The sequence below is a fragment of the Carcharodon carcharias genome, chromosome 13, assembly GCF_017639515.1.
Source record: "Carcharodon carcharias isolate sCarCar2 chromosome 13, sCarCar2.pri, whole genome shotgun sequence".
Taxonomy (NCBI): Eukaryota; Metazoa; Chordata; class Chondrichthyes; order Lamniformes; family Lamnidae; genus Carcharodon; species Carcharodon carcharias.
The window spans coordinates 81855666-81870865 of NC_054479.1; the positions used below are offsets into that span (position 1 = coordinate 81855666).

The 15200-nt window shown below is 45.3% G+C and overlaps 1 protein-coding gene across 1 annotated transcript in view; it reads right to left on the bottom strand.

Annotated features, from left to right (window-relative positions):
- The window catches only part of LOC121286091 (cilia- and flagella-associated protein 54-like), a 254632-nt gene that overhangs the window by 24213 nt on the left and 215219 nt on the right, over nucleotides 1-15200 (bottom strand). Inside the window, exons 31-32 of the mRNA XM_041203086.1 lie at nucleotides 8856-8939; nucleotides 7550-7676 (exon numbers count right to left, since the gene is read on the bottom strand). Of these exons, the coding sequence (XP_041059020.1) occupies nucleotides 7550-7676; nucleotides 8856-8939 (211 nt within the window). The remainder of the gene's footprint in view (nucleotides 1-7549; nucleotides 7677-8855; nucleotides 8940-15200) is intronic.

Sequence of the window (15200 nt, forward strand, 5' to 3'; positions counted from 1 at the left end):
TAATGCGCACAAGCATTTGGGGTGGTGGGTGAGGGAAGTGGCTATGCATTAGGGACACCTTATATAAAGTGACCATTCCTTTGCAACTGAGACAGTTCAAGTGCAGCCATTGATATGAATGGAGTTGGGCTTCTAGTTTATCTGCCCACTCAAGCAACGCAGAGGCATCAAAGTGTCACCAAGTGCTTTAGAGCTTATCACCACCCCCCACACAGACTGCAATGCCATGAGTGTTTTGGTGGACTGCAGAACAGTTGGACGACTGCACACATTGTGCAATCTCCTCGCTAAAGCTGGACACGGAGCAGTCACTGGCGGAGGCGCTGACAGCCCCTTGCAATGTCATCATCCCGGTTTGGACCAGTCTCCACGATAGTTCAAGCAAATAGTGCTGACTTGAGCATGGGTTAGGAGAGTGCCTGCGCCTGAGCTGAGAACACAGCATACAGTCCAATGGGCAAAGCTGCAGGTAAAGTGGGACGGAGGTGAGTGGGGCCTTGGGCAGCACTAATCTCTGGCCATCCAAGTGGTGGCCAGCACTCACCGGGAAGTGTTAAGGGGTCTTCAGAGTTGACCAGAACAGTTTCTTAGTTCACCCATGCTAAGCCACATGTCTCTCTCTTTCATCTGGCCGGAGAAGTACATCAGGAGTATGGAACCTGGTGAATTAGCTGTATGCCTGATTGCCTACAGAGAGCAAATACAACGGAGGAGAGAGCAACTGATACTCCTAGCTGTGCAGAGGGAGGAGCAGCATCCCCTGGAAGAAGGGGCGGCAGGGGCTCCCGCACATGCCACCGAAGAGCCACAGCGAACCATGGTCAGTATCTGGCGACACCCAGGGTCCATAGACACCGCCTTTCATTCCTACAGATGACCAAGAAGCAGTGTCGCCAAAGACTGTGCATGTCTAGGAAACTGGTTAGTCACATCTGCCACCTGCTGCAGGATTTGGTGCCACGGGGACATGGAGGGCATCCACTGCCAGTGGCTGTGAAAGTGACAGCAGCATTTCTTTTCTACGCCAATGGCTCCTTTCAGGGCTCCACAGGTGATCTCTGTAGGATCCTTCAAGCCTCCACCCACCAATGCATCCATGAGGTCATGGATGCCACCTTTGCAAGGGCACACAACTTTGTGCATTTCACCTGGGACCAAGAAAGCCAGGATGCAAGGGCGATTGGATTCACCCAGATCTCGGGTTTATCACAGGTATAGGGTACAATCGACTGCACTCATGTGATGCTCAGGTTTCCTTTACAACATGCAGTCAACCACATGAACCACAAGGAATTCCATTCACTGAATGTACAGCTGGTATAAAACCACCAGAAATGCATGCTACAGGTGTGCGCACAGTTTCCAGGGTGTGTGCATGATACCTACATCCTCAGTCGGTCAGAGATCCCTGAAGTGTTCCAGAGTCCACAGAAACTGCAGGGGTGGCTCCTCGGGGACAAGGGCTACCCATAGAGGCCGTGGCTGGTGAAACCCATGCACCGTCCTCAGACTGCAGCAAAATTAAGATATTATGAGGCTCATGCTGCAGCTCGCAACTTGGTGGAGCAGACCATCGGGATGCTGAAGATGCGGTTCCGGTGCCTGGACCGGTTTGGTGAAGTCTTGCAATACAGTCCACAGAAGCCAGCATCGTTGTCATCTGCCGTGCCCTTTACAGTGCTGCAACAGGGAGAGCAGCTGCCTGAGGAGGAGAGGAAGGAGCTGTATGTCTCCTCCGATGAGAAGGATGCCAATGGGGATGAGGGTGAGGCGGACCTTGAAGGCGACGATGACAGTGATGAGACCCTCACACTGGCCAGACAAGGCAGGCGTGCTCGGCAGGCCCACATAGCAGCTAGATTTGTAAAGGACGACGACATGCAGCGAGGAGACCCCATAGAATCCACACATTGCATTTGTCAATGTTTGACTCCAGTCTGGCTTATGGCAGCGCACATACCCTCTGTGATAATGCTCCTGTCATGGAGATGCAGTGGAGGCCCTAATAATCGCTCAATTACAGGAGGATGTTGATAACATGCAGTGAGGACACTCCATAGATCTTCACATAGCCCCTGTGAATCTCTGACTCCTGTCTGGCCAAAGGCAGCTCGCTTGCGCTCCGTGATCAAGGCCATATAATAGAAACACAGCCATGAAACTTTAGAAGCATCTGATCCTTTGCCCGTCTTCAGCACCTGACCCATTCAGGAGCACAGCATCACTGGTCACAGATGCTGAAGAGATGAGGGCCAGCCCCACCTTAAAGGTGATGAGAGCACACAGAAAGAATGATGGAACTCTGTGACGCCTGCCCACGACATCTTGGCAGCAATGACAAACAGTGTTGCAGGCATCAGTAATGTGTCCAGGGAGTGAGAGGCTGGACCATCACTTTGGTCTGAAGGCTGCACAAAGCACAGGGAAGAGGACCTGCACTGAGACGCCCGCCTTTATCTTGTGTAGAAAGGTTTCACATCTAAGTGACATGAATACTGCTCATCAGAACAAGGAGCCATAGGCAGGGAGACATTCTTGGGAGTTTATTGACAATAGTGAACAGTACGTACAAGTGATTAACACCCATGTCCAGGCTGTGCAACTAGTTGCAATGTCACTGGACCAGTCATCCAGAAGTTCAGGCTAATGGTATTCCACTTCAATAGCTCAGCTGGTAGAGCGGAGGACTGTAGGTGACTTTAAAACTGGCATCCTTAAGTTATTGGTTCAATTCCAGCTCAAAGAAAGACCTCCTTGTTGAAATTTTGCCTTTGTTTTTGCAGTTTCCTTTAAGGGGCTGCTTTTTAATTTGTCCCTGATTTTTTAATTTAGTTTATTTGTGTTGACATGAAAAGAGTTACATCTTCTTAACCTTCCTAACCCTGCTGCTACATCTTGGTGCTCCCTGGACATCCACAGTGGAGGAAGAGGCAGCCTGCTGACTCCAACACCCTGTCTGTGATGACCTTGGCAGGCATCCTCTGGAGGGCTGAGACCTGGAGGGCCCAGCCCGCTTTTGGGGTCCTGCTGTGTGGTATTGGCACCCTCTTTGGCCTGTGTAGCTGGAGCTGCTAAGGTCAAAGGTAGAGGGAATTCAAATGGGCCCGGCAGTCCTGGAGTCACCTGGCTGTATGGGCCCAGGGCGTGAGTCTGCTGATCCTCCTCCCTATGGCTGCCCGAGGCTGACTCCTTGAGAAGGGGTAGCTGGAGTGAGATCGAGCTGTCCCGCACCTGTCACACACACATTGTTGGATGCCAACAAGGCATCAGCGATGAAGTTGAGCCCGCGCAGCAGTGTCGGACCGACATCTTGGACCAAGGTCTCCATGGCAGCTGCCATCCCACCAGCGTTGACTTCAGTGTGCTGGCACGCCAGCACTATCACCTCAGCCTTAAGGCAGGTGGACTTCTCCATCGTGCCTTGCAATCTGAGGAGTGCAGTGGATATCCCTTCCTGATGTTCCTGAGCTTGCCTTTGCAGCTCCAGCAACTGTGACATGACCAAGTCCAGAGGCTCATCATCTGACTCGGACTCAGCAAATTTTCAGACTCCAGCAGCCCTCCAAGTGCTGGGCACGTGGGAAGACCCTGCCACTGCCTGCTGTGGATCAGACAGTATGATATGCTCACTAGGTTGTGATCCCAAGGATATTCTAAAGCTAGGTCCCACTAAGGTATGTGTCTCTGCGCTGGTTGAGGGTGTGGGTGAGTGCTGTGATGGGATTACAAGGCGGGTGCACCTCCAGATTCCTCTTCAGAGGTTTCTTCGGGGCTTGATTGGAGGTCCTGGGTCATGGACTCCATCGGTTGTTTCCCAGATGTGCCTGTGGAAGCAGAGGGAGATAACTAGTGCATAGCAGTGGCCTGTGAAACAGGACACATCACTCACAGTTGTTGGTTGTCTGATATGAGTTATGCTGCTGGACCATCACTTGGTAGAGCACTGCCAACCTCACCGTCAGCACAGGAACGGTCCAGATTATCATCGGCCAGCTGGATGGCTCTGCTTTCAAGGTCCGTGAGGGCCTTGACTTCAGGCATTCTTCCACCTATCTGCAGCTCCCCCTCCTGTTTTGTGCCAGCTTGTCCTGCATGAATAGAGATGGAGAGAGTGTAAGCAGGATGCCTGCCAGGCCAAATGACAAGTATGCCTGGCATGTGTGGATGATGAGTGGTCCCATGGATGGGATGAGGACAATGATGGTATTTGTTTGAGAGAGTGAATGGTAATGTCCCTTGAATTGGTAGTAGTGAGATCCCTGTGGATGTTTGATGGGTTTGTGTGTGAGTTGAGAGTGATGAGAAGAGTGACTTACCCTGGCAGAATGGAGGAGAACATTCATCCTCTTGCAGCATTGGAAGGTTGTCTTCTTTTGAAGGGTGTTAGCGCTGACCACCACCTCCCAAGCCTGGTTGGTCACACCGCTACTCATCCTGCAGCCAGTGCAGGGGTAGGGGACATCCCGGCGGGACTTCATGGCATCCAAAAGGTGTTCCAGTGATGTGTCGCTAAACCATAAGACCACAAGACATAGGAGCAGAAATTAGGCCATTCGGCCCATCGAGTCTGCTCTGCCATTCAATCATGGCTGATAAGTTTCTCAACCTCATTCTCCCGCCTTCTCCCCATAACCTTTGATCCCCTTACCAATCAAGGATCTTTTTATCTCGGTCTTAAATATACTCAATGACCTGGCCTCCACAGCCTTCTGTGGCAATGAATTCCATAGGTTCACCACTCTCTGGCTAAAGAAGTTTCTCCTCATCTCTGTTCTAAAAGGTCTTCCATTTACTCTGAGGCTGTACCCTCGGGTCCTACTCTCTCCTACTAATGGAAACATCTTTCCCACGTCCACTCTATCCAGGCCTTTCAGTATTCTATAAGTTTCAATCAGATCCCCCCTCATCCTTCTAAACTCCATCGAGTATAAACCCTGAGTCCTAAAACGTTCCTCATATGTTAAGCCTTTCATTCCTGGGATCGTTCTCATGAACCTCCTCTCGACCCTCTCCAGGGCCAGCACATCCTTCCTGAGGTAAGGGGACCAAAATTGCTCACAATATTCTAAATGTGGTCTAACCAGAGCCTTATAAAGCTTCAGCAGCACATCCCTGCTTTTATATTCTAGTCCTCTCGAAATAAATGCCAACATTGCATTTGCCTTCCTAACTACCGACTCAACCTGCAAGTTAACCTTAAGAGAATCCTGGACGAGGATTTCTGAATTCTCTCCCCATTTAGAAAATAGTCCATGCCTCTATTCTTCCTACCAAAGTGCATGACCTCACACTTCCCACGTTGTATTCCATCTGCCACTTCTTTGCCCATTCTCCTAACCTGTCTAAATCCTTCTGCAGCCTCCCTGCCTCATCAATACTACCTGTCCCTCCACCTATCTTTATATCAACTGCAAACTTAGCCAGAATACCCTCAGTTCCTTCAACTAGATCATTAATGTATAAAGTGAAAAGTTGTGTTCCCAACACTGACCCTTGCGGAGCTCCACTAGTCACCGGCTGCCATCCTGAGAAGGACCCCCTTATCTCCACTCTCTGCCTCCTGCCAGACTGCCAATCTTCTATCCATGCTAGTACCTTGCCTCTGACACAATGGGCTGTTATCTTACTGAGCAGCCTCCTGTGCGGCACCTTGTCAAAGGCCTTCTGGAAGTCCAAGTAGATAACATCCATTGGCTCTCCTTTGTCTAACCTGCTCATTACGTCCTCAAAGAATTCTAACAGATTTGTCAGGCATGACCTCCCCTTGATGAAACCATGCTGACTTTGCTCTATTTTACCATGCACTTCCAAGTATTCTGAAATCTCATCCTTACTAATGGACTCTAAAATCTTACCAACGACTAAGGTCAAGCTAATCGGCCTGTAATTTCCCGTCTTTTGCTTCACTCCCTTCTTAAACAGGGGGGTTACATTAGCGATAAACCTGGGGGCTGCAGTCTTCTTGCCTTTCGTGGAAATCTTCCCTGCAGCAGTCGCAGGCTAGAACCACTGAGATGTGGCTGGACTTTAAATATGGTGCCCGGTGTGATGAAGCAGTGAGGTGATGGTGTGGTGGGCGAATGAGAGCCCGCCTGCCATGGAGACGGAGTGTTTCCCGAGAATGCATAAATAATGTGGCGAGCTTAGGACAATATGGCATGAAAACCCGCCATTGCATTACTTGCCTGCAACCACATTTAGTGCAAATCTGGGACGATTCTGCCCTATGGAAAATCTGACTGGCGCTAATCTGGAAGCAGTGATCTTCCTTCCACTTCCCACATGACCGAGTGATGGCAGCTTTGGTCACTCAACTGCATCCTGACCTCTCATCTCAGGTGCAGACATTTTCCTAACCTAGACACCAAGACTTCACAGTTTACTTGTACCATGAGGGCAACTTTTCAATGTCAACTGAAAAATAATGCAAGGGACTAGAAGCGCACCCCTCTGTCAGTGTTCGATAACCACCTTTCCCAACAGGAAATCCAGGCTTGCCCAGTCATGCAATGGCTCTGCAGCACCATAACACTCATTTGAGTTTGAAGTGGGCACGTGCATGGCTAACAGTAGAGGAGCAATCACTGACACTGTGAGGAATTAATGCTTCTTGAATGGGCACATTTGCTTGACTAGGCTGACACCAAGTATGTCAATCAAGCACAAGCTAAACGCTTTCAGCTGCAGTGGATTGCTCATCTTTGACATGTTTTGCCATAAGCCTGGCCATTTCTTCCTTCTTCCACCACCCCACACATGAGCTCAAACTTCAGTTGGTGCAGCCATGAACCCCCTCCCCAGCACTGTTGCCCTTGCCCTGAGGTTGCCTTTTCCCCCTTCCCCCCTTGCACTCCACCCTTGCCTTGGCACCACAAGCCAGCCATGAAGAAACTGCTGCAGAGACATGCCTTTGCCACCCCCCGCCCAGAATCTGCACAGCTGCTGGGATCATCGTGAGTGCTAGGTTATGTGCATCCACTTCCAAGTTCCCCTCGAAGTTGAGGTCACCAGGTGCACGCCTTTTCAATTCATTTGTAAATGAGGCCAAAACAGGATTTAAATATGACATGGGAGGATGATTCCAGCGTGTGGCCACAACAATGTTATGCAAATTTATTGAAATTAAGTTCCCAACGTTCGACAGCAGGAAACGCAGCCCGCCATTGACAGAGGGAGGGAACAATCGTGTCCTGGATTTACGTTGTCGGGGAACACGACTCGGGTCTTCTCGCAAGATTCTCCGATCTCGCCACCGATCCGGGGCGGAAAATCCCAGCCATTGGTTAAAAAATTAACAATTCCTAACAGAAAGTTACAAATGTCTATAATTTCTCTTTTTCTGAACATGTTCATGTTGGCTTGTAGCCTTTCTTTCCAATGGGATACTTACAATACTAACCAGAGGCAAATCAAATTGGAGATTCAGCTTGTCAAAGCAAATTTTCTTCTAGAGTGAAAAACAACTTTTTGGGCAACAGGACATTTTCCAATTTGCTCATGTTTATGAACATTAATTAGAGGTGTTTCATTTAAGTAGAAATGTGCTTACTTTCGTAGAAACCCGACAACTTCAATCACCCAATTTGATATGTGTGCAAAATGCTCCTTTTGTACCAGTCTGTGCAGGAACAGTACAAAATATTCCAGGAATCGACTTTTGTCTTTAAACTTCATGACTATAACAGAGGAGATATTAAAATGGCTTTCAACAAGATAATGTTTCTGTTGGTTGGAAATCCAATCATATTTTTTTACAGGGTTACTCTGCCAGATCAGTATACGTTATACAAGCAAGAACGTGGCAAATTATGAAGAATAAAACAGGATGGCCCATCATGATCAATCAAGGCACTGGATTGGATATGACAAAGGCCCAGCCCAGTCAACACTGCAAAGTCCTCCTCACTGACAACTGGAGGTTTGTGCAAATAATGGGAGAGCTGACTCACAGATCAGTCATGCAATCACTTTACATAGTCAAACTCACAGAATTATACCTTCCAGCCGATTCAGACTCTTGCAACACCATTCCTGAATATGCCCTGTCCATGCCTTCCCGCCATGGACTTAACTGGTGTGAAGGTGGGAAGGCTTCCCCACCTGCCACCCTCCCACTCGATTAAATGCCCCCCACCAGCAAACCCACCACAGTGGATAGCACAAAGTCAAGACAGGAAGGAACTTTTCCCCTTGGTGGAGGGATCAATAACCAGGGGGCATAGATTTAAGGTAAGGGGCAGGAGGTTTAGAGGGATTGTGAGGAAGAGTTTTTTCACCCAGAGGGTGGTGGGAATCTGGAACTCACTGCCTGAAAGGGTGGTAGAGGCAGAAACCCTCATAACATTTAAGAAGTATTTGGATGTGCACTTGCGATACCATGGCATACAAGGCTATGCGCATAGTGCTGAAAAATAGAATTAGAATAGTCAGGTGCTTGTTTGAGCGGCGCAGACCTGATGGGCCGAAGGGCTTTTTTCTGTGCTGTAGACCTCTATGACAAGATTCCGCCCATCCTTTTTGTACCTCTGCAACTAAAAGTGTACACAGTATTCTAACTGTGGTCGCATCATTGAGTTAGAAAATGACAGGATCACCTCCCTAATCCAACTCAATATTCTTTCAACACATCCACATTTGTTCTGATTTCTCACCCACCATCTCCCAAGGTTGTGGGCAGCTGCCAAGGGCATGGACTGTGCTCCAACTTTGGAAAACGTCCCCCCTGGGGTCAGCGGTGGAGGTTCCCAATAGGCACGGTCCCAGTGATTGTCAGAGATATATAGTATGAAAATTTACCATATAATATTCAAATATAATTGAATTATTTAAAGTGTCACAAAGATTAAAAGTTCGACCTGCATTGTAAGCAATATTTATAGGTGCAAATAAGATGGTTGTGTAAATCACCGCTTCATTTCCAGACAATGCTTCTGGTTTCTCTGGAAAAATAATTTAAAATGGAGAAGAAATATATCATTAACTTAGGAATTCATCACAATTACAAAAGTGGAAACTAATTGGATATTAATCCAAAATTTGTCTAATACATTCTAGAAATGTTAATTAGTAGATCAATTAATTAATGAAATGTGGAAATATAAAAGGGACAGATTACCCAAGTTGAATATTAATAGCAAAATTGCAAATACAGTGATAAAGAACAACATTAAAAGAAAGAAAAACAACTTCCAGACGTCCCAAAGTGTTTTACAGCTAATGAAGTGGTTTTTGATATGTGGGAAATATGGCAGTAAATTTGTCCACAGCTAGGTTCCACAAACAGCATTGTGATAATAAGAACAGAAGAACATAAGAAATAGGAGCAGGAGTAGGTCATTTAGCCCTTTGAGCATGCTCCGCCATTCAATCATGTCTAAATTACTTGCTAGAGTTTTTTTGAAGAGGTAATAGAGATGGTTGATGAGGGCAATGCAGTTGATGTGGTGTATATGGACCTCCAAAAGGTGCCACACAACAGACTTGTGAGGAAAGTTATAGGTCATGGAATAGAAGGAACAGTAGCAATGTGGATACAAAATTGGCTGAGGGATAGGAAACAGAGGGTAATAGTTAATGGGTATTTTTCGGGCTGGAAGAAGGTTTGTAATGGAGTTCTTCAAGGGTCGGTATTGGGACCCTTGCTTTTCCTGATATATATAAATGATCTACATCTTGGTGTGTAGAGGGCAATTTCAAAGTTTGCAGACAACACAAAACTTGGGAGAATTGTATACTGTGAGGAGGACAGTGTAGAACATCAAAAGGGCATTGACACATTGGTGGAGTGGGCAGGCAGGTGGTAGATGAAGTTCAATGCGGAGAAGTTTGAGACGGTACACTTTGGTACAAAGAACATGGAGAAACAGAATAAAATAAAGTATACTATTCTAAAGGGTGTGTAGGAGCAGAGAGACCTGGGTGTATTTGTACATAAGTCATTAAAGGTGGCAGGACAGGTAGAGTTGTTTTTAAAGCATACAGTATTATAGGCTTCATTAATATGGGCATAGAGTACAAGAGCAGGTTGTGATGAACTTATATAAGACACTGGTTAGACCTCAGCTGGAGTATTGTGGACAGTTCTGGGCGCCACACCATAGGAAGGATGTGAACGCTTTGGAGAGAGTGCAGAAGAGGTTTACGAGAGTAGTTCTAGGGATGAGACACTTCAGTTATGAGGAAAGATTGGAGAAGTTGGGACCATTTTCCTTGGTGAGGACAAGGCTAAGGGGAGACTTGATAGAAATTTTCAAAATGATGAGGAGTCTGGACAGAGTAGTTAGGGAGAAACAGTTTCCACTCGTAAACGGGTCAAGAACCAGAGGGCACAGTTTATAGTGTTTTGCAAAAGAAATAAATGCGAGGTGAGAAAAATCTTTTTCAAACAGGGAGTAGTTAGGGTTTGGAATGCACTGCCTGGAAGTGTGGTAGAGGCAGGTTCACTTAAGGCATTCAAGAGAGCATTGGATGATTATTTAAATAGAAACAATGTGCAGGGTTACAGGGAAAAGGCAGGAGATTGGCACTAAGTTAAAATGCTCAGAAAGCCGGTGCAGACACAATGGGCCAAATGGCCTCCTTCTACACCATAACAATTCTGTGATTCAATCACATCATGGCTGATCTTCTACTTCAACCCCATTTTCCTGCGCTGTCCCCGTATTCCTTGATATAATATGCAGAAATTTATCGATCTCAGTCTTAAACATACTCAACGACTGAGCCTTCACAGCCTACTGGGGCAGAGAATTCCAAAGATTCACCGCCCTCCGAATGAAGAAATTCCTCCACATCTCAGTCCTAAATGGCCTGCCCCTTATTTTGACACTGTGTTCCTGGTTCTAGGCCCCCACATCTTTCCTGCATCTACCCTAACAAGCCCTGCAAGAATTTTGCATGTTTGAATGAGAGCATCTCCCATTCTTCTGAGCTCCTGAGAATAAAGGCTCAGTCTACTTAATATTTCTTCAAAGGACAAGTCCTCCATCCCAGGAATTAATTTAGTGAACTTTAATGGCACTCTCTCCAAAGCAAATATATCTTCCCTTAGGTAAAAAAGCCAAAACTGCACACAATGATCCATGTGTGGTCTTACTAAGGCTGTATATAATTGCAGTAAGACATCTTTACTCCTATACTCAAATCCTCTTCTAATAAAGACCAACATACCAATTGCCTTCTTAGTTGCTTGCTATACCTGCATATTAACTTTCAGTGACTCATGAACAAGGACACCCAAGTCCTTTTGAAATTCAGCACTTCCCAGGCTCTGGTCATTTAAGAAATACTCTGTATTTCTGTTTTTCCTACCAAAGTGGATAACCTCACATTTCTCCACATTGTATTCCATCTGCCAAATCTTTGCCCATTCGCTTAGCCTCACCAAATCCCCTTGCAGCGTCTTTGCACCTTCCTCACAACTTACGCTTCCACCTAGTTTTTGGTCATCTGCAAAATTGGAAATATTACATTTAATGCCCACATCCAAATCATTGATAAAGATTGTGAATAGCTGGGACCCAAGCACTGATCCCTGTGGTACCCTACCAGTCACAGCCTGCCAAACTGAAAGTGACCCATTTATTCCTACTCTCTGTTTTCTGTCTGTTAACCAGTTCTCAATCCATGCCAGAATATTACCCCCAATCCCAAGGGTTAAATTCTGTTTACTAACCTCTTCTATGGGACCTTATCAAAAGCTTTCTTAAAATCTAAATATACTACATCTACAGTTTTCCTTATCTGCTAGTTACATCCTCAAAAAACTCCAAGAGGCTTGTTAAATATGATTTCCCTTTCATAAATCCATGTTGACTGCCCAATCCTACCATTATTTTCTAAGTGTCCTGTTATCGCATCCTTTATTATAGGCTCTAGCATTTTCTCTATTACTGACGTCAGGCTAACAGGGCTGTAGTTCCCAGTTTTGTCTCTCCCTCCTTTCTTAAATAGTGGGGTTACATTTGCCACCTTCCAACCTGCAGGAACCTTCCAGAATATATATAATTTTGAAAGATGACCACCGATGTATCTGTTATCTCTGCAGCAAACTCTTTTAACACTCTGGGACGCAGATCATCAGTGGCTAACAAAGGAAGTTAAGAATTGTATAAGATTAAAAGAAAGGGTCTATACAGTTGCCAGAACAGAAATAGTAGTGAACCTGAGGATTCAGAAGATTTTAGAATACAGCAAAGGAGGACCAAGAAACTGATAAAGAAAGGGAGAACAGAATATGAATGTAAACTAGCAAAAATAATAAAATCAGATTGTAAAAGCTTCTATAGGTATACAGAAAGGAAACATTTGGCTAAAACAAATGTGGGTCTATTACAGGAGAATTTACAATGGGGGATAGAGAAATGGCAGAGAAGCTAAATGATTACTTTGTGCCTGCCTTCACTGAGGAATATACAAGAAATCTCCCAGAATTAGAGATCCAAGGAACTAGGGAGAATGAGAAATTGAAGGAAATTAGTATAAGTAAAAAAGTTGTTTTGGAGAAATTAATGGGACTGAAAGTTGATAAGTCCCTGGGACCTGATATTCTACATCTCAGAGTGTTGAAAAAGGTAGCTATGGAAATACTGGATGATGCATTGGTGATCATCTTCCAAAATTCTTTAGATTCAGGATTGGTTCCTGCAGATTGGAAGGTAGCAAATGTCACCCCACTATTTAAGAAGGTGGGGGGGTGGGGGTAGAGAGAAAATGTGAAACTACAAACCTGTTAGCCTTTCATCAGCAGTAGGGAAAATGCTAAAATCTATTCTAAAGGGTGTGATAAATGGACACTTGGATAATAATGATCTGATTGGACATGGTCAACATGGATTTATGAATGGAAAGTCATGTTTGGTGAACCCATGGGAGTTTTTTGAGGGTGTTACTGACAGAATTGATAAAGGGGAGTCAGTGGATGTAGCGTACTTGGATCTTCAGAAGGCTTTTGATAAAGTCCCCCACAGGAGGTTGGTTAGCAAAATTAAAGCACATGGGATAGAAGGCAATATACTGCCATGGATTAAGGACTGGTTAACAGACAGAAAACAGAGAGTAGGAATAAACAGGTCATTCGCACGTTGGCAGGCTGTGACTAGTGGGGTGCCGCAAGGATCAGTACTTGGGCCCTGGCATTCATAATATATATCAATGATTTGGATGTGGGGACCAAACAAAATATTTCCAAGTTTACAGATGATACAAAGCTCGATGGGAATCTGTGTTGTGAGGAAGCTGTAAAGCGGCTTCAAGGGGATTTGGACAGACTAAGTGAGTGGGCAAGAACATGGCAAGTGGAATATAATTTTGAAAAATATGAGGCTATCCTTTTTGGTAGGAGGAACAGATGTGCAGGGTATTTCTTAAATGGTAAGAGATTAGAAAATGTACAGCTACAAAGGGACCTGGGTGTCCTCATCAATAAGTCACTGAAAGCTAACATGCAGGAACAACAAGCAACTGGAAGGCTAATGGTATGTTAGCCTTTATTACAACAGGATTTGAGTACAGAAGTAGCGAAGTCTTGCTTTAATTGTATAGAACCCTGGTTCAACCTGGAGTACTGTGTGCAGTTTTGGTCCCCTTACCTTAGATAGGATATTACTGCCATAGAGGTAGTGCAACAAAGGTTCACCAGACTTGTTCCCAGGATGGCGGGACTGTCCTATGAATAGAGATTGGGGATACTGGACCTGTATTCTCGAAAGTTTCAAAGAATGAGAAGTGATCTCATTGAAACCTACAAAGTACTTAAAGGGATAGACAGAGTAGATGCAGGTAAGAGGCTTCCCCTGGTTGGGGAGTCTAGAACCAGGGCACACACTTTCAAAATAAGGGGGAAGCCACTTAGGACAGAGATAAGGGGAAATTTCTTTACTCAGAGAGTTGTGAATCTTTGGAATTCTCTAATCCAGAAGGCTGTGGAAGCTCAGTCATTGGGTATGTTTAAAGCAGAGTTGGCAGATTTCCAAACGCCACTAACAAAATGGGATTTGGGGATAGTGTAGTAAAAGACATTGAAGTGAATGATCAGCCATGATTGTACTGAATGGTGGAGCATGCTCAATGGGCTGAATGGCCTACTCCTGCTCCTATGTCCAGGGGATTTATCTACGTTAAGTCCCATTAATTTTTCTAGCACTATTTTTTTTACATATTTTAATATCTTGGAGTTCCTTGTTTAAACTAGTTTTTTTAATTCATTTGTGGGATGTGGGCGTCACTGGCTAGGCCAGCATTTATTGCCCATTGTTCAGAGGACATCTTTAAGAGTCAACCACATTGCTGTGGGTCCAGAGTCACATGTAGGCCAGACCAGGTAAGGTCAGCAGATTTCCTTCCCTAAAGGACATTAGTGAACCAGACAGGTTTTTACGACAATCGACAATGGTTTCATGGTCATCAGACTTTTAATTCCAGATACTTATTGAATTCAAATTCTACAATCTGCCGTAGTGGGAGTCAAACCCAGGTCCCCAGAGCATAACCCTAGATTACCAGTCCAGAGACAATTCCACTATGCCACACATTCATCTCTCTAATCTTAATTAACCCACGCCAATTTGCGCATGGCTCAGGTAATAATCCAGAGATTATTGCCTTTGAAGTTCTGCTTTTTAATTTAGTGCCTAGCTCCTCATACACTTTACACAGAACCTCGTTCCTAGTTCTACCTGTGTTGCTGGTACCTACATGGACCATAACCAATGACCGCATTTAACAATGCTGAATGAGGGCTCAGAAGTGGGGAGGCAAGAGGGAAGGAGTAGGCAGGAGGGAGCAAGTGAGGTGGCGAGAGGAAGCATTGAGGAGGTCGGGAGAGGGAAGCAGAGAATAGGAGGGAGAAAGAAGCAGCAAGTGGGAGGGATTGAGGGGGCCAGGAGAGCAGCAGCATGTAAGTGGCGGGAAGAGGTTAGCGGGTAATAAGTAGATAGAGTAGTAAGTTAGTAAAGGTCATTAGTTAGTAAGAGTGGTAAGAGGATTTTGTGCCAGTTATGTTCAAATCAGCCAATAGGTTTTTAATGTAAATATTACAGGTCAGGATGTTTTCTTACGGGAAAGTGATTTTTGTTAAGAACATTTTTATTTAGCACACAATTTGTTCGGAACACATTAGGAGTACTAAATGAGAGATAAGTGTACTGCTTTACTACAAATTTTGAACAGTAAAAACTGTCCAGAAACATCATACTTTGCCA